The sequence below is a fragment of the Babylonia areolata genome, chromosome 22 (assembly GCF_041734735.1).
Source record: "Babylonia areolata isolate BAREFJ2019XMU chromosome 22, ASM4173473v1, whole genome shotgun sequence".
NCBI lineage: Eukaryota > Metazoa > Mollusca > Gastropoda > Neogastropoda > Buccinidae > Babylonia > Babylonia areolata.
In genome coordinates this window covers 14807033-14831405 of record NC_134897.1, presented here as the reverse complement: position 1 = coordinate 14831405, position 24373 = coordinate 14807033, and the positions used below count along the sequence as shown (strand labels likewise).

The following is a 24373-nucleotide window of genomic DNA, read 5'->3' as shown; positions in this document are numbered from 1 at the left end:
ATCAGAGTGGATTTATTCAACAGAATTTTGCCAGAGGACAACACTCTCGTTGCCATGGGTTCTTGTTTTTTTCAGTGCGCCAAGTGCGCGCTGCACACGGGACCTCGGTTTATCGTCTCATCCGAAGGACCAGACGCTCAGTTTGATGTTCCAGTCAAAACTTGGGAGAAAGGGCGAGAGGCGGGATTCGAACCCAGACCCTCACGGACTCTTTATCCGGGCAGATGAGCGTCTTAACCATTCTGCCACCGCCCACCCGTCTTACCACTAGACCACCGCTCCATGATCAAAACGTAGACAGCCATGGAAACACATCGGAATGGGTGGTAAACACACATGCAACAACGATCAAACACATCTTGTAACCTTTCTTTCCATGCTGACAAATCTTCTCAAACGCCCTCTCCTTGCTTGCAACAAACTGAACTGGGAAAAACAACAACAACACTTTTTTCTGTCAAAAATTAAACACACTTACGCACACACACACACACACACACACACACACACTCTCTCTCTCTCTCTCTCTCTCTCTCTCTCACAGAAGAACACATCACACACACACACACACACACACACACCGAAGAACCCATCACACACACAGACACACACACACAAACACACACCCTAAAGAACCTATCACGTAGCCCCTCCCTCCCCCCCCCCCCCCCCCCCCAAAAAAAAACCAAAAAAAAACCGACGTTAACCATACATGTGACCACGAGTCACGTGCACGCCACAGCACCACATCCACACTGTGCACTGTCCACTGCCGTGCTGCTGGACACCTGTTTTCTCTGACAACAACACCCCCCACCCCAGCCCTCCCTCCTGCGCCCCCCACCCCCACCCCACCCCACTCCACCCCACCCCCTTCCCATGCTTCTATCGGCCGGCACAGGGAAATTCGGATAGGGAAGGGGGATGCGGGGGGGTGGGGGGGGGGCGTGGGGGTAGGTAAGAGTGGGGGTGGCCATTCACCACTGCTGCTTTCAGACCAGCCTAGCCGACCGCAAGGGGCCATATCTGGGCTGAACAAACCGTCCACCCCAACACAGTATCAGTATCAGTATCAGTAGCTCAAGGAGGCGTTACCGCGTTCGGTCAAATCCATATACGCTACACCACATCTGCCAAGCAGATGCCTGACCAGCAGCGTAACCCAACGCGCTCAGTCAGGCCTTGAGAAAAAAATAAAATAAAATAAAATAAAATAAAATAAAGTAATACAGCCTAAACATTCAGAAAAAAAAACAAAAACAACAACAGCAATAACTGAACAAGCGATAAAGAGCAGTAAATCTCTCCATACACTACATTCACAACTTTCAAGTCATTGCCGCTTATGCTACCCATTCAGCTAGCACACAGTCGTCGTACACTGGAACAAACCCCACAGACCAAGTTCCGGGCTTGTCCTTGTACCGGCCGTTCATTTGGCATGTGCACACAGCAGCAATGACAGAAGAAACGTGCAAAGACAGATTACCCTTTATTGTTTGTTAATCATTAAAATGTACTCTCCTAGCTACATTACTTGTTCATGTCGAGCCAATAATCAAAACACCTGGAAGATACAATTCGGCAAACTGCCGTCATATTCACGCATGTAAACTTGGGACATGCCTCAAACACTGTCTATTCCATACCGAGTCGTCTTTTGTTTTTCTTGAGAGGATTAATAAAAAAAAAATTTTTTAATTTCCAAAAAAAAAATTTAAAACCTAAACGCAAACATGATTATTCTAACACAAAAAATTCTCTCTCTCTCTCTCTCTCTCTCTCTCTCTCTCTCTCTCTCTCTCTCCATCCCATTTGTTCATATAAAAAAGACAGAGATAGATAGATAGAAAGACGGATACACACACACACACAGATAGATATGTAGATAGATTCACACACACACACACACACACACACACACACACACACACACATATCTATACACATAAATATAATAGAACCTATATGGCGCAAACTCTCCATTTTACGGGCTCTAAGCGCCTCATTAGTGCATAATAACATACCTCTGCACTTGAAAAAACAACACACATATATATGTATGAATACACACACACACACACACACACACACACACACACATACACACACACACACACAGAGCCAATACTACAAACTGCACATAATTTTATATATTATGAACACACACACACACACACACACACACACACACACACACACTCGGGCACACATACATAGATACGTATACACAGAATGACAGATAGAAGTGGCCACTGCCTCACACAGCTTCGTGTTTCAGGACACCTGTTTTCTCTGTCAACACCGCCTCCCCTGTCCCCCCTTTCCCCTCCCCTCCTCCCCCCCTACCCCCACCCGCACACACAACACACCCTCCCCCATCAGTGGTCCCATATGCCAACGCTCCCCCATCCCCACCCCCACCAATATCCTGCTTGTCGGCCGGCCAGAGAGTGCGGGGTGGGGGGGTGGGGGGTGGGGGAGGGGGGAATAGTCGGTGGAGGGGAGAAGGGGGTATTCGCGGAGGTGGGGGGGGGGCGGGGCTAGGAGGACAAAAAGGGAATAGAAGACAAGAGAAATAAAGCTCTGCTCTGGCAATATTACATGTCAATTTGTGTGTGTGTGTGTGTGTGTGTGTGTGTGTGTGTGTGTCTGTCTGTCTGTCTGTATGTATGTATATATGTGTGGAAAAATACAAAGTAAATGGGTGAGTGGAAGTGAATATATGGCTCTGTGTGTGTGCGCGCGCGCGCGTGTGTGTGTGTGTGTGTTTGCCTGTGCGTGTGTGTGCCATTGTATGTGTACGCGCACACGCGCACGCGCTCGCTCGCGCCTGCACGCGAGTGTAAGGGCATGCGATGGAGGTCCAAGAGTACTTTTCGTACACAGATAGGTCAATGAGTCACTGAGTGGGTGACTGGCAGGCCGGCTGACTGACCAGCTGAACAGAAGGCGGAAGTTAAAGTGTTTACTCGTTCATTCATCTCATTAAACTGTCAAGGGAGCCACATTGTTCAAGTGTTTGTGGTCTTTCTTCTTCCCTACACAGCGTCAATTTCCTCCTCCTCCTCCTCCTCCTCCTGATCACCTCCGCTTCCACCCCCACCCCACACCCCCATCCCCCACCAACCCTCTCTTCCCCCAGCAATATGGACTGGATTTCGATGTCCGATTTTTTTTTTTTCTTTTTTTTTCTTTTTTCTTTCCCCCACAAATGGATCGTCTCCGTTTACGGTTTTCGGCACGTATGACTGTGCCTGAGAAAAGATGCGTCACGTCGCGCCGATGTTATTACGTCATTTCGTGTCATCAGAGACAAAGGAAGGAAGGTAAAGAATAAAGGCAGGAGGGGCGGGGAGGGGGGAGCTTCTGTCAAGATTCAGTAAGCCTTTGTGCTATACAGTAAGCCCAGCAAGCCTTATTTCTACACAGATCATAGTAAGCCTGTGGTGGGTTTTTGGATTTTTTTTTTTTCAGCCATGCGCTCAGCTGGCTTCAGATACTGCTTCACGCACAAGCTGTATAGCAGACTCCTTTTTCGCTACTAACCTGCTGCCTTTCAATGACTCAGGCATAATGCACAACGCCATTCCAAGTCTGAATGTGCGCCCCTTCTAAATATCCTCCAAACATTCCGTGAATGTGTGTCTTCATGTTTTACATTTATTTGCTTATTTATCATCATTGTTGTCTTATTTACTTATTTATTTATTTGTTTTTTTGTGTGTTTTTTTATTTATTTTTTTTTATAATTATTTTCATTTACTACTACCTTTTTTATATCATAATTATTATTTATTTATTTATGTAAGCTTATCTTTTTTTCTTCTTTTTTTCTCAAGGCCTGACTAAGCGCGTTGGGTTACGCTGCTGGTCAGGCATCTGCTTGGCAGATGTGGCGTAGCGTATATGGATTTGTCCGAACGCAGTGACGCCTCCTCGAGTACTGAAACTGAAACATTCCGTGAATCAAGTCTCTGTGTCGTTCGCTGCAATATTATATTTGTTGTGCTTACACACATACTTAAATCAGTGAGAAGCATACTTGATTTTTCTTTAACTGTTGGTCAGTCTAACGATTTCAACTGACCCAAAGCTTATGTCTTCTCGTCACACATAATGCTACAGTTTACAATTCTAAAACTACACCATTACAGTGTTTGGATGAGAATAGATCAAGCATTTGGAAATTACAAAGCTGATTTTCATTGTCAACACTTTACGACAATCACTCCACAACTGGTGTTGCTCATTGGGTGGGCTGAAAACTTGTGTGTGTGCGTGTGTGTGTCTGTGAGTGTGTGTGTTGGTCTGTATGTGCGTGTGTGCCTGTGTGTGTCTGTGTGTGCGAGTGGGCGTGTTTTGGGAGTTTGTGTGTGTGTGTGTGTGTGTGAGAGTGTGTGTGTGTGTTCGTGTTTTTGTTTGTTTTGTTTTGTTTTTTCTCGTCATCTGCACCGTTTCAGTGGAATTATTCTCACGCCACCCATTCCAAGTTCTGCAAACATACACTCGGTTTACACATTATCATACTCGATTGCAAGGACAAAACAGCACAAACCGTCTTACAGACATTGCAATAAGCCTCTGCTGAAGGATATACAAATAGGTATCCATGTTATAACGATCATATGATAAGAATACTTTTTTTTTACTCTTGTTTTTGAAATGTAAACTTCTGTCATACATACTCTGGACGAAGCCAATGTCTGACCGATCTTTTGTACATCTTAAGTCCCTGGTCATAAAATCAAAAACATCGTCTTACTTTTTGTTCACATCGGATTTCTCAGTGTAAACTTGGAAGAAGAAAAAAAGAAAAGAAAAGAAAAAAAAAGAAGACTCCCCTCCTCACCTCAACAATAGCATTCCATAACCTTAATTTAATGAGAAAGAGTGAGAGACAGTGTGAGTGTGGGTGTGTGTGTGTATGTGAGTGAGTGGGTAGGGGAATGAGGTGGGGGAATTTGAATGGGCGTTTGTGTGCATGCATGGATGTATGTAGGGAGAGGCTGGGGGATACACGTATGTGAGTATGTGTGTGCGTTAGAATATTTTTTGAGATCATGATATTAATGAACTTTGGTAAATTGAGTTGTTAAATACGTTCTTTTTAAATTCATATCTTCTTTTTTTTTCTTTCCTTTTTTTTTTTTTTTTTTTTCTCAAATTAGAATTTCTTTGTGTTGCTCAGTTAATATTTTATTCAAATGGTTACGAAAATGTCAGTACAACAAACAGTTAATCTGACAATAAATGGTTTCAGTCAATAGCATTCTACGTATGGCCAACTTAGTTGGAACCACACGCGATTCACAGATGGCTTTGCTTCTCTTGTTTCCAAGATGAGATGTGGACCATTCAATCCTATGAAGTTATCTTTCCCAATATTGAATAGTATATTCGTATACTACCGTTAGCTTTAATGCAGTCCCATCTCTTCGTGCACGCCTCTATTCACTTTACCTAAAATGTGTGCTTTGTCACTATCTCAAGTCGTTCATGTGTGGGTTCATATCACTTTTGATGTTTACGGCTATTACACAAGGGGAGTATTGCTTTTATTTGTATTTGTATTTCTTTTAATCGCAACAGATTTCTCGGTGTGAAATTCGGGCTGCTCTCCCCAGGGAGAGCGTGTCGCTGCACTACAGCGCCACCCAATTTCTTTTTTGTATTTTTTTCTGCGTGCAGTTTTATTTGTTTTTCCTATCGAAGTGGATTTTTCTACAGAATTTTGCCAGGAGCAACCCTTTTGTTGCCGTGGGTTCTTTTATGTGCGCTAAGTGCATGCTGCACACGGGACCTCGGTTTATCTCTCATCCTAATGATGGAACCAGGTTTTCACAGCTTGGAAATTAAACGAAGACAAGAGAGGCAAGGCCTTCAAGACTCACTTGTGATAAATTAAGTCCCCTAGCATTAATTACAGAGTAATTTCCCTTTTTTACACTCTGCACCAAAACGTTTGCAAAATAAATAAAAATTCCATGCTTTGCAAAAGAAGTTCCTGTTTGGACAAAAAATGATAATGACTGCTCTTGTTGTTGTGTCAGAATAAGAAGTCAAAGTGCCAAGTTTAGAGAATACAAAAAATATAAATATAACAGTAAATGCAGTTTGCATATAATTAGGCTTCTTTTTTATTTTTTGTGCCCATCCCAGAGGTGCAATACTGTTTTGAACAAGACTGGAAGAACTGAATTTTTCCTATTTTTATGCCAAATTTGGTGTCAACTGACAAAGTATTTGCAGAGAAAATGTCAATGTTAAAGTTTACCACGGACACACAGACACACGGACACACACACAGCCAACCGACCACCGGGTTAAAACATAGACTCACTTTGTTTACACAAGTGAGTCAAAAATGAGTTTGCTTCAAAAACAAAAAAAATGTAAACTTGGAACAACCTTCCTCGAGCAGAACCAATTAACCACTGTGCATCGCCACCTTTACTGCCTCTTCTCCTTCCCTGTCTGCCTCAATGCCTTTTGTTTCCAATCAAACTGAATTCTGAACACAACTTTACAGAGGCAACTTCCTCCTTCTCCACAGAATGGAACCCGATGCCTTCCCTTCGTGTCTAAGCACCCTGTCCACCAGACCACCATTCTAGTCCTGTGTTTCGGGGGGGAAAAAAATATATATATATATATATACATACACAGATATAATCATTGCCTTACATAATAACAAAAAGTCATGTCTAGCGTGTGTTGTTACAAACTTTCCACGTGAAAAAGAAACCCACACAGTACCAACATGTACAACGATGGTGCATGTCCATCACGAAATGGTTCCCTCCCTCCCTCCCCTCCACTTCCTCCTCCCCGCTCTGCCTACTCCCCCCACCCCCACCCCCCACTCCCACCCCCCGCGCCCCCCCCCCCCCCTCCACGTATCGCCCACTGCCAGTGTTATCCTTTACTTACCGGCCCTGATGCCCCAGTCCACAAGATAGGACCCCCCGCCCCTCCGCTCCCCCCCCCCCCCTCCTTCCCCCCACAGCCAGTGGGGGGAAAAAAAGCCCCGGACGGCACGACACACACCCGACTTTCCATTAGCGGATAATTATCCGGGTCCCGGGACATCGTGTTTTCCTAAGCGGCCAGTTGGACGCTACGGGGTGGTTTGGGGGGGGGGGGGGGGGGGGGGGAAGGGGGGGGGGTGTAGGGGGGGGGAGAAAAAGAAAAAGAAAAAAAAATACTATCAGAGCCCAACCAATGTAGCTGCCTGCTGCTTCGCTTCTCACTGACGCCAGGGTGGGGGGGCTATGTGGAGTGGGGGGCTGGGGGGGGGGGAAGGGTTGGGATGCGAGTCTGGTAGCAGTGCCGTCCCTTTCCATCATTCAGGTCACTTAGAGTCCTCCCCCTTCCAAGCTAAGCCCTTGTCGGGGGAACCCCAACCCACCCACCCACCCACCCACCGTGGCCCAACCCCCTTTCCGGAAGCTTTCAAAACATTGGACCAGAAACTGCCAGGCGTCCTGGAAGACCTTACCCTTCGACAACAACATGGTCAGGCACTTCTTCCTCTTCTGCTTCTTTCTCCTCTTCTTCTTCCTCTGCTTCTTCCTCCTCTTCTTCCTCTGCTTCTTCCTCTTCTGCTTCTTCCTCCTCTTCTTCCTCCTCTTCTTCTTCTTCTTCTTCTTCTTCTTCCTCAGCTTCTTCCTCCTCTCCTTCCTCTTCTTCTTCCTCTTCTGCTTCTTTCTCCTCTTCTTCTTCCTCTGCTTCTTCCTCCTCTTCTTCCTCTGCTTCTTCCTCCTCTTCTGCTTCTTCCTCCGCTTCTTCTTCCTCTTCTTCCTCTTCTGCTTCTTCCTCCTCTTCTTCCTCTGCTTCTTCCTACTCTTCTTCCTCTGCTTCTTCCTACTCTTCTTCCTCTTATGCTTCCTACTCTTCTTTCTCTTATGCTTCTTCCTCCTCTTCTTCCTCTGTTTCTTCTTCCTCTTCGTCTACTTCCTTCTCTTCTTCTTCTTCCTCCTCCTCCTCCTCTTCTTCTTCTTCTTCTGCATTTCTGGGCTGCAACTCCTATGTTCGCTCATATGAGTAAATGGACTTTAACGTGCATGACTCCGTTTTCAGGGGTTTGCATGCTTGGTATCTTACTGTTTCTGTAACCCATCGAGCGCTAGCTTGGATTACAGGATTTATTAGAAGTGCGTGTTTGATTTCCTGCGTGCAATGTTAATGTTTCCATATAATTATTATAACCCATCCAGCACTGACGTGGATTTCAGGCTTTTCAAAATGCGTATTTTGGTTTATGTTACTGTTTCCATAACCCATCGAACGCTGGCGTGAATTACAGGATTTTTATAGTGCGTGTTTGATTTCCTACATGCTATTTTACTGTTTCTATACAACCCATCGAATGGTGACGTGGATTACAGGATTTTTTTTTTTTTTTTTTTTTTTTTTTTTTTTTTTTTAAGTGCGTATATGATTGTTATGCATGCGTAGACACACGAAAGGGCTTCATGCAGGTTAACACATCTTTTCACCCGGGGTGTCGGGAAGGAAAAAAAATTCTACACTTGAACTTGACCCACAGGCCGTAAGTGACTAGGATCCGAACCCTGAACCCTTAGACTGAAAGTCCACCGCTTTAACCACTCGGCTTTTTTTTTTTTTTTTTTTTTGTTTTGTTTTGTGCGCTCAGAGTTGATTTCATCAAGATTTTGCGCCTTATAAATACCATAATAATAATAATAATAATAATAATAATCATTATTATTATTATTATTATTATTATTATTATTATAATTATTATCATCATCATCATCATCATCATCATCATTATTATCTTTATTTATTTGTCTTTTTTTTTTATTCTATTTTATTTTAAAATTTATTTATTCTATCTGATTTATTTATTTTATTTTATCTTTTTCTTTTCTTTTTTTCTCAAGGCCTGACTAAGCGCGTTGGGTTACGCTGCTGGTCAGGCATCTGCTTGGCAGATGTGGTGTAGCGTATATGGATTTGACCGAACGCGGTAACGCCTCCTTGAGCTACTGATACTGATACTGATACTGTGCCCATCGTTGACAGTATTTTACTTGAAGCATTGTAACTGACTACTGCAATGTACATTCAGCTTCAAACATTGTTAACTGACCAGTGCAATGTACATTCAGCTTCAAACATTGTTAATAACTGACTACTGCAATGTACATTCAGCTTCAAACATTGTAACTGACTACTGCAATGTACATTCAGCTTCAAACATTGTTAATAACTGACTACTGCAATGTACATTCAGCTTCAAACATTGTTAATAACTGACTACTGCAGTGTACATTCAGCTTCAAACATTGTTAACTGACTACTGCAATGTACATTCAGCTTCAAACATTGTTAACTGACCAGTGCAATGTACAATCAGCTTCAAATATTGTTAACTGACCAGTGCAATGTACATTCAGCTTCAAACATTGTAACTGACTACTGCAATGTACATTCAGCTTCAAACATTGTTAATAACTGACTACTGCAGTGTACATTCAGCTTCAAACATTGTTAATAACTGACTACTGCAATGTACATTCAGCTTCAAACATTGTTAATAACTGACTACTGCAGTGTACATTCAGCTTCAAACATTGTTAATAACTGACTACTGCAATGTACATTCAGCTTCAAACATTGTTAATAACTGACTACTGCAATGTACATTCAGCTTCAAACATTGTTAATAACTGACTACTGCAATGTACATTCAGCTTCAAACATTGTTAATAACTGACTACTGCAGTGTACATTCAGCTTCAAACATTGTTAACAACTGACTACTGCAATGTACATTCAGCTTCAAACATTGTTAATAACTGACTACTGCAGTGTACATTCAGCTTCAAACATTGTAACTGACTACTGCAATGTACATTCAGCTTCAAACATTGTTAATAACTGACTACTGCAGTGTACATTCAGCTTCAAACATTGTTAATAACTGACTACTGCAGTGTACATTCAGCTTCAAACATTGTAACTGACTACTGCAATGTACATTCAGCTTCAAACATTGTTAATAACTGACTACTGCAGTGTACATTCAGCTTCAAACATTGTTAATAACTGACTACTGCAGTGTACATTCAGCTTCAAACATTGTAACTGACTACTGCAATGTACATTCAGCTTCAAACATTGTTAATAACTGACTACTGCAGTGTACATTCAGCTTCAAACATTGTTAATAACTGACTACTGCAATGTACATTCAGCTTCAAACATTGTTAATAACTGACTACTGCAATGTACATTCAGCTTCAAACATTGTTAATAACTGACTACTGCAATGTACGTTCAGCTTCAAACATCGTTAATAACTGACTACTGCAATGTACATTCAGCTTCAAACAATGTAACTGACTACCCTAATTTACACATCAGGCACACAAACATTTCACCACTGTCTCTACAAAGACCCCTTTATATACAATGCTCTGTGGTCACCAGTGTCCCAACCCTTTTCGTTCCATTCCATTACAGAGCTAAGATAACTCTTGGTTTGGATTTGGTCTTTCGGGTTTTCCCAGGCAAAAGGGTTAAGACTCTCATCTGCCTATACAGTGTCCGTGAGGGTCTGGGTTCGATTCTCGCTCTCGCCCTTTCTCCAAAGTTTGACTGGGAAAAAAAATCAAACTGTGCGTCTAGTCTTTCGTATGAGCTGATAAACCCAGGTCCCGTGTGCAGACGCAATTGGTGTTCTGAAAAAAGAACCCATGGCAACAAATGGGATGTACTCTTTGACTAAATTCTGTAGAAAACAAAATCAACTCTGATAGGTACACTTCTGCCCAGCAGAAGTGGCGTAGCTTATAATTATATGGATTTGTCCGAACGCAGTGACGCCTCCTTGAAAAAATTAGAACTGAAAACTGGGGCTTTCCCTCTTTTGCCTACGTCTCCCCTAAGTCACAAGTCCCCCACCCCTACCCCCCACCCTCCAACCCCACCCCCCACACCCCACCAGGAGCCTTTTTTTTTTTTATTCATCTATTTATTTATTTATTTATTTATTTATTTATCTATTTACTTGTCACTTTATTTATACCATTCAAGTGTGGGAGTTAAGACTTTAATTACATGTCTACAATCAACAGTGCGTGTGGCGAGAAACGAAACAGATGTCCTCTCTTTGGGTTTTCCTGTGGTGTGTGTGTGTGTGTGTGTGTGTGTGTGTGTGTGTGTGTGTGCGTGCGTGCGTGCGTGCGTGCGTGCGTGCGTGTGTGTGTTGTTTTGTTTTTGTTTTTGACTTTCTTCTTTTTTTTCTTCTGTTTTTTTTTAACGCGTAATTAGCCCCAACAATCGAGTGGGCAACACACTGCATGAACTGACCTGACAACTCCTCATATCATACCCGGACATATCAACAACCAATGTTTGTCAGAAGGAAACGGCACTGACGTATTAAAAAAAATCAATAAAGAAAAAGAAAAGAAAAAAAGACGAATAATTCAAAGTTTTGACATTCTGTACTTAAAACCATGGCCAAGATCCTAGTCATCAACAACTACTTATTATTATTATTATTATCAATATTATTATTATTATCATCATAAGTATATAGATAGATATACCCACAACACCTGCACTCTCTCTTACACCCACCCACCCACCCAACACACACACACAACTCACACACACACACACTCACTCACTCACGCACGCACGCACGCCACGCACGTCTAATATCACTGATAGTGAAAAAACGCTAAATTAAAGAACGAACACACACACACACACACTCTCTCTCTCTCTCTCTCTCTCTCTCTCTCTCTCTTACATCAACCCCATCCCTAACCCCCAACCCTCACCCCCTGCGTGGGGGGAGGGGGGCTAGGTTGGGGGATTGCGGGGATGGGTGGGGCGGGGGGGGGGGGGGGGGGTTGTAAGTGTGTGTGTCCGCAGACACAGCAGACGACACGTCCAACCCAGTCTGGAACAAGAGCTGGACAAAGTCACGCCACAGACACAGTGGTCGACAGACGGACAAATTGCAAACCTACTGCCTGGGTGATACAGTCAGCTGTATAACTTTTCTCAACTCAACTCTGATCCAATACCACTTGACACACATGCCTGTTTGTCAGTGCGAGAAGGGTGACGCTGGGATTTCATGTCACAAAGTTATATACCCTCTCTCTGTGTCTGTCTCTCGTTCTCTCTTTCTCTGTCTCTCAGGGTCAGTCAGTGCGAGAAGGGTGACGCTGGGATTTCATGTCACAAAGTTATATACCCTCTCTCTATGTCTGTCTCTCGTTCTCTCTGTCTCTGCCTCTCAGGGTCAGTCAGTGCGAGAAGGGTGACGCTGGGATTTCATGTCACAAAGTTATACCCTCTCTGCCTCTCAGGGTCAGGCTGAAAGAAAAGGCCATGCCCAGAAATCCTGGAAAAATCAAGTTCTGTTATTTCTCCGAGTTTTTAGTTCTCTCTCTCTGTCTCTGTCTCTCTGTGTCTGTCTCTCTGTGTCTGTCTCTCTCTGCCTCTCAGGGTCAGGCTGAAAGAAAAGACTGTGCCAGAAATCCTGGAGAAATCAAGTTCTGTTATTTCTCTGAGTTTTCAGTTCTCTGTCTCTGTCTCTATCTGTCTGTCTGTCTCTCTCTCAATGGCATTGTCTCTCTCTCTCCCTTTACTATCACTCTCACAGTCTGTCAATATCATTGTCTCTCTCCACCTTTACTCTCTCTCTCTCAATGGCATTGTCCCTCTCTCTCTCCCCCTTCACTCTATCTCTCTCTCTCAATGTCATTGTCTCTCTCTCTCCCCCTTTACTCTCTCTCTCTCTCTCTCTCTCTCTCTCTCTCTCTCTCTCTCAATGTCATTGCATCTCTATCTCTCTCCCTTTACTCTCACTATCTCTCTCTCTCAATGTCTCTCTCTCCCTCTCTCTCTCTCTCTCTCTCAATGTCATTCTCTCTCCCTCTCTTTCTCAATGTCATTCTCTCTCCCTTTACTCTCACTCTCTCTCTCCCTCTCTATCTCCCTCTCTCTCTCTACCTCAATGTCAAATTTCGAGGCTGACAGGTTAGATTTGACGGTAAATCTGGAGAAAACGAGTGTAATGGCTTTACGAAAGAAAAGGCATCTTTCAATTTACGAAAAATAGTTCTAATGGACACTATGAGGTTAAAGTAACAAAGTAACAAATTCTTATAGATATTTAGGTCTTCTGTTTACAACTAAGTTGAGTCTTCGAAGTGCATGGATGGAAAGTTGTAGAAAAGGAAAGAAGGGGGTAATGGAGATTATAAGATCTTAAAAAAAAAACCCAACTTAACTGTATTGATTTCTCTATATTCTGGAAACTCTTTGACTCACAAATTGAACCAATTCTAACATACGGTGCAGAAATATGGGCACTGTACGATAATCAAGAAAAGGAAAAAAAGTTCATACGTATGCAGTTAAACGCTTCCTTTCGGTGCCTTTGCATTCGTCCAGTAAAATGTCATATGGTGAAACTGGTTGATACCCACTACATATAAAAACAAAGATCAAAAGTACTAGATACTGGCTTAGATTAATACAGCTCCCACTGACAAGAATAAGCAGACAAACTTATGGATGATGCTAAATCAGTTAGATCCTGGGAAAGAAAATTGGGCTTTTTTTTTTGTAAAGAATGTTTTAACCACACGGGCCTTTGGGGTTGTCTGGATGTGTCGGGATGTTGGCAATGATCGAATATTTCTCGCAGAATTTAAAGACAGATTAACTGATTCGTACAAACAGGACTGGCATGCCCACATTGAAGAGTCAGAAAAATACAATTGGTTCCTCTCTTTTAAGGACATTTTTCACACAGAAAAATACATTAAAGTAATAAGTAATGAATGGCACAGAACAAGCCTGGCTCGATTCAGACTTAGAACTTTAGGCCGAAATGCTAATATAAAAAAATGGATCTCTGCCGACACGTCCGCACGGTTCCCTTGTTCTACGTGTGGTGCTTCAGTTGAAGATGAAACGCATTTCCTTTTTATGTAAATATTATAAAGAAATTCGAAAGAAATGGTTGATTTTCAACCGTGAAAACTTAGAGAACATGAACATTACCAGTACGCTTTTGATAGATGATGAAGTAAGAATAAGATGACTAGCGAAATGTATCGCCCAAGCTTGAAAAAAAAACCCACTGTTACCCTGATGCCAGTTCCACAGTTTATAATTCTGAATGACTTTGTAGAAAGTTGGATGGTCGAGCTTTTTTTATTTTCCTTTTTGGTCTTAAGAATGTTGTATTTTATGATTTTGTTGTTGTTTGTCGTTGATTTTCTTTTTACTCTTACCCATTGTGTCAATTTCTCTGTAAACCGCCGTTATTCTTTTGTTCATACATTGTCCCCCTTGCCAAAGGATAGTATTGTCAATGGCAATAAAACAATGTCCGTGTCTGTCTGTCTCAATGTCATTCTCTCTTTCTCCCTCCCTCCCTCCCTCTCTCAATGTCATTGTCTCTCTCCCTTTTCTCTCACTCTCTCTTCCTCTCTCTCTCTCTCTCTCTCTCTCTCCTCTCTCTCCCTTTACTCTCACTCTCTTCCTCTCTCTCTCAGTGTCATTGTCGCTCTCTCTCTTTACTCTCTCTCTCTCTCTTTACTCTCTCTTTCTCTGTCTCTCTCAGTCATTGTTGCTCTCTCTCTTTTCTCTCTCTCTCTCAATGTCACTGTCTCTCTCTTTACTCTCACTCTCTTTCTCAATGTCATTGCCCCTCTCTCCCTTTACACTCTCACTCAATGTCACTGTCTCTCTCTCTCCCTTTACTCTCCCTCTCTCTCTCTCTCTCTCTCTCTCTCTCTCTCTCTCTCTCTCTCTCTCTCTTTACTCTCACTCTCCCTTCCAGTCTCTCAGCTACAGAGGAAGGGTTCGGGGAATCGGCTCCACAAGAAGCAAAGGGAAAACCATCTCCACAAATCAGAGAATCGGACCTGGCAGTGAGCATGGCCGCAGAAAACATGCACCAAGTGACGGCTTTGTGTCAGCAAGACGACAGGCACACAGACACAAAAAACGTACACGTCTGTCCACACTCCTGGCTCTTCTTCAAGCTTACGTATGCTTGTTTTCGTGTGTGTGTGTGTGTGTGTGTGTGTGTGTGTGTGTGTGTGTGTGTGCGCGCGCGCGCGCGCGCACTACAGAGACCGAAAGAGAGAGACACACACACACACACACACACACACACACTACAGTGAGACCGCAACACACACACACACACACACACACACACACACACGCACAGAAAGTGAGACGAGAGACAGACAGACAGACAGAGACAGAGATAGAGGAGGGGAGGGAGAAAGAAGGAGAGGCTGAAAGAGAGAGAAAGGAGAGAGTGGGAAGAGGGGCGTAAAGAGAGGGAAAGGAGGGAGAGAGAGAGAGGGAGAGAGAGAGAGAGAGAGGGAGAGAGAGAGAGATAGTGAACTGAGAGGGGGAGAGGGGGTAGAGAGAAGGGGAGAGGGGAGTAAAGAGAGGGAAAGGAGGGAGGGGAGAGAGAGAGGGAGGGAGAGGGAGAGAGAGAGAGAGAGAGAGCGAACTGAGAGGGGGAGAGGGGGGAGAGAGATGGGGAGAGAAAGAACTGAACACTGATCAACTGTAAAGCTCTAGTAATATGGTAGGTACTAATCGGAACAAAATGGTGCAAAACAGATAAAATGGAACAGAACGGAAAAAAAACAGAATTGAAACAACGTAAACGAGATTTGCGACACTTTGGCACTTTGTCATTAGCTTAAAGTACATGTGCAGGGGGGGGGGTGAGGTAATGTGCCTTTTTTCAGCCGTTCGTCTCCAAGGTTTGGACAGTACACACACAAAAAACAAGTACACACAAAAAAAAAAACCCAACAAAGTTCAGATAAATCATATAATAAATATTTACGCATGTAACATCGACAGACATCATTTCAATGCAAACACATACTAAATAACTGATAGATCATGAAATAATTGTTATGCCTGAATATCAAAACCCATCACATCAATACGAACACATTATATAATTACAATGTCGAGGCTGACCATTCATATATGTAGCCCTTCCTTTTTATCTATGTTTTTTTTCACAGAGACAGACAGAAGGAGAGAGAGGAGGAGAGGGGGAAGGGGAGAGATAAAGAGACTGAAAGAGTGAGAGAGAGAGGGGGGTCTGCACAGTGAATTGCTCAATTAAAGGAACGAAGGACAAGGAGGGAAAGACGGAGGGGTGCAGTCAGACGAACGAAAAATTCAAATCCCCCCCCCCCCACCTTCCCAACACACAAACACCCCCATCACTCACCCACAACAACAACAACAACAACAACAACAACAACAACACACACACACACACACACACACACACACACACACGGACTGACCTCTGCTGACAGCGGCAATGAGGAATGCCTGAAGACAGGACAGGCCCACGGTCACCAGTGTGCACCACGTCATCCTGTCGATTCTCTCCCCTGATTCTTCTTCTCTCTCTCTCTCTCTCTTTCCTTCTCTCTCCCAGGTGGCGCTCTGGGGGAGCCTGTACGATGCCGGCAGACTTCAAATCAGCCAATGAAACACTCTCTTCTGTCCACCGTGCAAAACACCGTGTTTTGTTGTTGTTGTTGTTTTGTTTTGTTTTGTTCACAACTTGAGCAAGCGAGTGTCTTTCCGTCTGTCTCAAACCTTTCTTCTTTCCACTGTCTTTGCATTCACAACTTCAGCAAGGGGGTCAGAGGTGTGTTGTTTCTTGGGTTTTTTCTTCTCCCCCTTCCCCGTCTGTTCGAAACCTTAGCGACGAAGGAATGAAAGATTCTCGAGAGAAACTGTCTTTTGTCTCAAGAAAGTCCACTTCGACGCGCGCACATCAACCTCTTTTGAGTGCGTGTGTGCAAAATTACGTTTGCGATGAACGTAACGATTTGTCAGTCTGTCCGGGGTCGTTTTGGCGGGTCTCCAATGGGTTGTATTCGCTGTAATAAAAAGTAATGGACGAAGCTCTCTTAATGCGAACAGCGGCCGTCTTCGAAACGTCAATACCGTATTTCCGTGCCTAGTGCGGAAGAGTTCTTTGTGTTTGCTGCGAAGGGTTGAACGTTTCTTCCTACTGTACAAAGCTGTCTTTCTTTGTCTCCAGAAGAGCGTGTAGTTGTAACTCTGTGCACAGCTTCCAATTATTTGCAGTAGAGGAACTGATTCATTGTTATCTTCCTCTGTACAAAAGCGTGTTTGTCTCCAGAGTCCAAACAAGTCTGTTTTCCTTTTATTTATGTCCTATAATTGTTTTTAGAAGGAAAACTAATTATTGTTTTCTTTCTCTGCAAAACAACTGTTTTCAGGCTCCGAGCGAGTGATGGTTTGTTTTTGGATTTTTTTTTCCTTTCCAAGCAAAGGCTACATTTGTTTGCAGGAAAAGAGTTACTCTCTTCCTCCGTGAAAACTTCTCGTTAATCCCAACAAGCAAGCTCTTTTTCTGTGCACAATCTTGATTCTTTCCGTTTCATAATCCTGTATTTTCTTTCTCCATACATGTTATTCCCAGTCAATAATTCAGCCTTGTTCTCTGTGCAATGTAATGGCTGTTTCCAATCAAGACAGTAACGGACCTCTTTCTCTCGTAACCCACATCGACTGTTTCGAAAACTTGTTGGTTTCTCTTAAGAACTAAAAATAATTTTCAACAGACGAATAAATTAATCTTCCTCTCCACACAAGGTACCTTTTTCCCAAAAATATATTTGTGCAGTTCTTCTGTACCAGCAAAATAATGATATATAAATAGAAAAAAATAAAATAATATGAAATAAATTCAGTGCTTCTTTGCGACGGTAAAATATTCTCTTTTATTGCCTGTCACAGCACAACTAATGAGTCGCTTCCACGAAACCACATGTCCAAGACTGAAATTATTCTCCTCGTTGTCACCAGTTTCCCTTCGTCTGCGTCAAGACCCACAACACTGATGTTCCGGAAAGCTAAATATAAACATTTCTTGTGACAAATCTGTCAAACATCAGCACACACACACACAAAAAATCTCATGCAATGTTTATGCCCCGTTTCTTCCCCACAAGATGAACAAAAACAGTAATGCTGGTTTCTCTGGCTTTTCCTCAGCCGCGTTTTACGACTGATCCCTCAATTTATCATCGAATGCGTCCGTGGTTTGTGAATCCGGATTTGGATTGGATCTCAACGAATGGAATGCTGGAAACACACACGTAAAAAAAATGCCCAAAGAATTATAATTTTTAATACCCTCCAGTATAGAACGAATGGCTCTAAACTGATGTCTTTTCTGACAAGAATATTTGAAGACACGACACAAAACGTATCACACTCGAAGGCATGCGCTTATGTCCTCAGCATAAGAACGGCTCCTGGAAGCAAATCCTGTCTCTGATTCACCGCAGCGGAAAGACTGTCAGCATGTTGCGCGCATGGAAATAACACAAACGGGAGGTTGGGGGTACGGGGGGGGGGGGGGGGGAACCTGGTCGCCCGACAAGATGCAGGAAGAATGAAAAAGAGCTGTCCTGGATTGTGTATTCCTTGAAGGAGGGATGAAAACTAACTAAATAAAACAGGCGGTGTTGCAGTGATGTGGCCACGTGACCCCCTCTTCATCCACAGCCACAGTTCACACAACGAAAACTCCTTGTGGCGGGAAAGGAAAAAAAGAAAAAAAAGCAGAAAAATAAAATAAAATCAAAACTGCTATGTTCGAAATTTTGTTGAATTTACGTTCGTGTGGTGGTGTTGGAGGTGGTGTGTCTCTCTAGGTGTTGATAGTTGGCGAAGATGATCGTTGTCGTCTTCCAAGGTCCTGGTTTTGATGGTGGTCGTGGTGGTGGATGAGTTCTGTGTCGTTGCTCTTCTTGTGGAACCTGTTGCTCTTGCCTCCACCACCACCACTTCTTCTGCCTCTGCTGCTGCTTCAATTGCCGTTGTTACTGTTGCTGTCTCGCCGGCTGGCTGATATTCGCCTGTAAACTTTTCTGTTGTTGTCTTTGTTCTTGCTTGCCGCCAGTGTGTCAATTACTGCTGACTTTCCCCCGTCCCAAATGACGTCTCAATCTCGCTGTCGTCAAAACGCCCAGGCGTTGGCGCTGTTATTTTTGCTGGCGCTGCTCTGTCGCCTTGGACGGCTTTTACTGTCCAGCGGGTTTATTTTTGCCGCTGCTGCTGCTGCTCCTCGTTCTCTCCCCACTGGACGTTCGGCTAATCACACAACCTGACTGCCTGCCGCTTGCTGGAGCAGATGTTTTGATGCTGCTGTTGTTTTCTTCTTCTTCTTGTTCCAGTTTATACGTGGGTAGATTTCTTATCTTTTTTGTTGTTGTTATTGTGTGCGTTTTGTTGTTGTTGTTGTTGTTGTTTTCTTGGGGGCGATTGTTTGGGGGGGTTTTTTGTTTTGTTTTTTTTTGCTTTTTTTCTTGTTTTTTGTTGTTGTTTTTTTGGGGGGGTTGTTGTTGTTGTTCTTTTTACTGCTGACGTATCATTCAATGAAGAGTCGTTGCATTTTTTCCTCTCTCTGTCTTTTTTTTTCTTCTTCTTCTAGTTAATGCAAATCAACATTGTGATCGAATCCTGAATCTTTTTTCCCCACCGAGACTTGTTGTTGTTTTTTTCTAACCGGAATAAATCCCGATTTCAATTCCAAATACAACTAAGCATTATCAGTTGGAAGAGGGTAACATACAATGCTATGTGATGTTTCGTTTCACGACCACAAAATGTTACCCAAACTTGCAGTATTAACAATCAACTCACCTAACACAGATGTCGGCACTTTTTTTTCTCAAGAAAAAACAACAAACCAACCAACCTGCAGCTGACACGCCGTTTTCGGTTTGTGACTTCATTAAAACTTCTCCTCACATTCGGAATTATTTTTCAAAGACCGAAAACTGTTAACTTTCAAAGTTCAGGAAGCTTTTAACACAAACATGTCTGCACTGTTGGAAAGAAAATATCCGCTTAAGAACGTAAACCACGCGAGCCATTTCTGTCTGTTTACGTTGTTGTCTTGGCGTCTTTGTATCTTTTTCCCCCAAAAATCTTCGTCAGGTTTGAAAGATTTCTAGAATATCATCATCTGTGTACATCCGAGCTTGGAGTGAAACCAAACGTCTCAAGACTGGGCATGTCTCTTGACCCGGCAAAATCAACTGCTTGAGTGAAAGCACAGGAGTTGTAGTCTGCTTCTTTTTGCTGGGTTTTCGTCCCTTGCGTGCGTGTGTGTGTGTGTGTGTGTGTGTGTGAAGCGCGCACACTGATCCTGTGCTTTGTGGCACGCCCCACCCCTCAACACACACCACAACCAGCAGATCTTCCCGCACTGTCCACACCGCCACACAGGCCGCAGACTTGAGCACAGCAATGCACGTGCACTTCGTAAGGCCCCGGGACGTTGGCTCTGCGTGTGTTGGGCGGCGTGGCGTCAGACAGGTCTTCCTCGCCACAGTCCGCTGTGGGGGGGGTGTCGGGCTGGTCAGTTCGGAGGACTGGGTGGTGGTGGTGGTGGTGGTGGTGTGACACGCTGGACACGTTTCCTGGACATCACGTGGGATCAGTATCGCTTGTCTCTCCCCTCTCTCTCCCCCGTCCCCGTTACCGTCAACGCAAAGTTGAACACACAGTGATCAAAAAAAAAAAGGGGGTATGTAAACTTTGGTACTGAATCTTGACGCAGAGACCTGTCACAGCTTAGGTAATATTCACTTTCTTTCGGAGGTCTAATCAAATCTAATCAAATCAAATTATGGTGCTAAGAGCCTCGCCGACCACTTAGGCCATCTCAAAGTGATGGCCACGTTAGCATCCACTTCCAGTCAGGTCTGAGCAGAGCAAAGTTTATCACCCTCCTGGCGAGCAGCCCTCAGGGTCAAACTGTTCAGGTCTGGGGTCAAGGTTCGGGGAAGGGCTGAGCTGTTGGATGGGGGTAATTGTTGGATGGGGGTAATTGTTGGATGGGGGCGGGGGGTGGGGTGATTGCTGGGGTGTTGTTTGGTTTTTCTTCTTTTTTTGGGGGGGAGGGAGGAGGTGGTTTTTGTTTTGTCTTTTGTTTTTGGAGGGGGAGTGGGGGGCGTTGTTTTGTTGTTGTTGCTGTTGTTGTTGCTGTTGTTGTTGTTGTTTTTCAGCTCAAGTGGAGTTCACACATCACCGTATTTACGAGCACACCAAAGACACAGAGGTTTGTCGTCATGTCATTTCACAACAGCTGGGTGTCGTGTCTTGTTCGCTCATTGTGAACTCTTTCAACTGTTTCGCACACGATCGGAAAGTTTCACGTGCACATTGATGAACACTTCACCTGTTTCAGTGCACACACGCTGGCTTCTGAGTTTGGGTCTCCCTTTTGTTTTTTTGACAGAGATGACAGCAGCACCAATGTGGTTCGATCTTTTCGACGTTGGATGAGGGCAGGGTGGAGTGATGGCCTAGAGGTAACGTGTCCGCCTGGGAAGCGAGAGAATCTGAGCGCGCTGGTTCGAATCACGGCTCAGCCGCCGATATTTTCTCCCCTTCCACTGGACCTTGAGTGGTGGTCTGGACGCTAGTCATTCGGATGAGACGTTAAACTGAGGTCCCGTGTACTAGCATGCACTTAGCGCACATAAAAGAACCCACGGCAACAAAAGGGTTGTTCCTGGCAAAATACTGTAGAAAAATCCACTTTGATAGGAAAAACAAATGAAACTGCACGCAGGAGAAAAAAAAAGGGGTGGTGGTGGTGGTGCTGTAGTGTAGCAACGCGCTCTCCCTGTTGTGATAAAAAAAAATTAAAAAAAGAGAAATACAAATTTCTTGGGCCGAATACTGCTATGTATTCTTGCAACTTGTTGTCCTTGTATGTACGGACACACTCACCACCCGCTACACACCGCACCACTGCACACCACGTCACAGTGAACACAGCCAAGCCATTTCCCCGCGCACAATCTGAGCGTGGACCTCAATGTCTTCAAAACAAAGTTGTTGCCCTTTCTTCTTCTTCTTCTTGTCGCTGATGCTGCTGATGTTTTAACAAAGAACTTCTCTCCTTCACTGTTCACAAAACCTTTTTTTTTTTCCTGATCCGGCCGGACTTCCTTTTGCAGTACTGCAGTTACGATGCAACGCTGGCACAACGGGGATGTTTAACCTGCGTAGTTGTTGCTCTGGAAGCGACTACGTACGAACAGTGTTGAACAGCAACGACAGTACCTCTTCGGGCAAGTTTGGTGTCGGTCAGTCAAACAAACACCGATGTCTCTTATAACAACGTTCACTGCGGATTTTGTTACGTGTATTCATACATGCATTCTTCTTCTTCTTCTGTTTTTTTCCAGTAACACATAGGTTTCGTTCACACACACACACACACATAAAGTGTGTCGCTGCTTCACAACACCTTCCACTGACACACCAAGTGACCCTGGGTCCAGCACTGGACACTACACGGCCTGTGACCCGGCCGCGCCGCAGTGCACGTGCTGTCCAGTGGTCACGTGATGACCGGGGTCAGTTTCTGGCCGTGTCGTCGTGTGGTCTGATCAGCCCTTTCGGTTTCCACGGCAGCGTGCTGAAAACAGCGACATGCGATTCCGATTCTGGTATTACCTTCTCTCTCTCTCTCTCTCTCTCTCTCGAATCTTGCACGCGCACTCAAATGCACACACACATACACACACGCACGCAAGCACACACGAACACACACACACACACACACACACACACACACACGCGCGCGCGCACGCATGCACACACGAACATACACACACACCAACAATCACAGTACAGTCTTTTTCAATCCATAATTACCCGTACTCGTACTAGGCCACTTTGTCTTCTTTCCCAACCCCCCAAGACAACACAGGGTTCGGGATGATGCTTATTTATTAACCTGCCCATTTGCTCTGATTGACTGATTGATTGATGTGGCTTATATAGCGCCTATCCTCGGTCAGAGACCAAGCTCTAAGCGCTTTACATACACGGGGACATTTGCACCACAGGCTGCCTACCTGGGTAGAGCCGACTGACGGCTGCCACTGGGCGCTCATCATTCGTTTCCTGTGTCATTCAATCAGATTTCAGACGCACACACATACACACTCAGACAGACATGTAACATTTTACGTATATGACCGTTTTTTTATTTATTTACCCCGCCATGTAGGCAGCCATACTCCGTTTTCGGGGGTGTGCATGCTGGGTATATTCTTGTTTCCATAGCCCACCGAACGCTGACATGGATTACAGGATCTTTAACGTGCGTATTTGATCTTCTGCATTCGCATACACACGAAGGGGGTTCAGGCACTAGCAGGTCTGCACATATGTTGACCTGGGAGATCGGAAAAATCTCCACCCTTTACCCACCAGATGCACCGAGATTCGAACCCAGGACCCTCAGATTGAAAGTCCAGCGCTTTAACCATTCGGCTATTGCATGCAAACATATACGAACGGAGACAAGCAGTAATTCCAGGTACAACATAATAAATTATACAGTTCACCGCCCCTGGAGGCACAACAAAATCTCGACACTCACACACCAACAGACCTGCCGGGATTTGAACCACAAGGGGATTCACGGACCTTCCCACTGGGCCCACATGCCACACGCACCACCACCGCTGGGCGCGTCACGCTGAAACAATTGGAAACCAAAAAAAAAAAAAAAAAAAAAAGGATTAGTTAGATATAAGTTCCCGAGTTCAAATTATACACATATGTATGAAAGTCATCTTGGTTTGAGGGTGTTTTTGTTTTGTTTTTGTTTGGTTGTGTTTTTTTGTTTCTTTTCAAAATTGTTTACGATTTAAAATAGGTATATATCTTCGATTTAGTTTTAAAGAGAATATCTTTTTTTGTTGATGCTGTTGTTGATGTTTGTTCTTTTTTTCTTTCGCTTTTTTTGGGGGGGTGGTGGTGGTGTGGGGGTTGTTATATATCTATCTATATATATATATATATATATATATATGTGTGTGTGTGTGTGTGTGTGTGTGTGTGTGTGTGTGTTGATTTGTTTTGTTTTGTTGTTCGTGCTTTATTTTGGGGGCCAGGGGGAGGATTTGGTTATCCAGAACATACCGTCTTACATCAGCAGTTTATTCGAATATATATATATATATATAGAGAGAGAGAGAGAGAGAGAGAGAGAGAGAGAGAGAGAGAGAGATGACATGTGGTTGCTCAACGATAGATAGATACGATGTGGTTGCTCATAAAGATTCTGTGAGAGAGAGGGCGAAAGAGAAAGAGAGATATATACCATGTGGTTGCTCAACGATATATAGATAGATGCCATGTGGTTGCTCATAATGATTCTGTGTGTGTGTGAGAGAGAGAGAGAGATAGAAAGAGACAGAGAGAGACAGAGAGACGGAGACACACACACACACAC

General features: G+C 43.9%; 1 protein-coding gene across 2 annotated transcripts in view; it reads right to left on the bottom strand.

Annotated features, from left to right (window-relative positions):
- The window catches only part of LOC143297189 (limbic system-associated membrane protein-like), a 150176-nt gene that overhangs the window by 115254 nt on the left and 10549 nt on the right, over window positions 1–24373 (bottom strand). Inside the window, exons 2-4 of one of the 2 annotated variants that reach the window (XM_076609392.1) lie at window positions 23528–23614; window positions 22373–22543; window positions 16362–18183 (exon numbers count right to left, since the gene is read on the bottom strand). In XM_076609392.1, coding sequence (XP_076465507.1) covers window positions 16362–16434 — 73 coding nt within the window. In that variant the 5' untranslated portion in view covers window positions 16435–18183; window positions 22373–22543; window positions 23528–23614. The remainder of the gene's footprint in view (window positions 1–16361; window positions 18184–22372; window positions 22544–23527; window positions 23615–24373) is intronic. The other variant, XM_076609391.1, reaches the window with a different exon arrangement.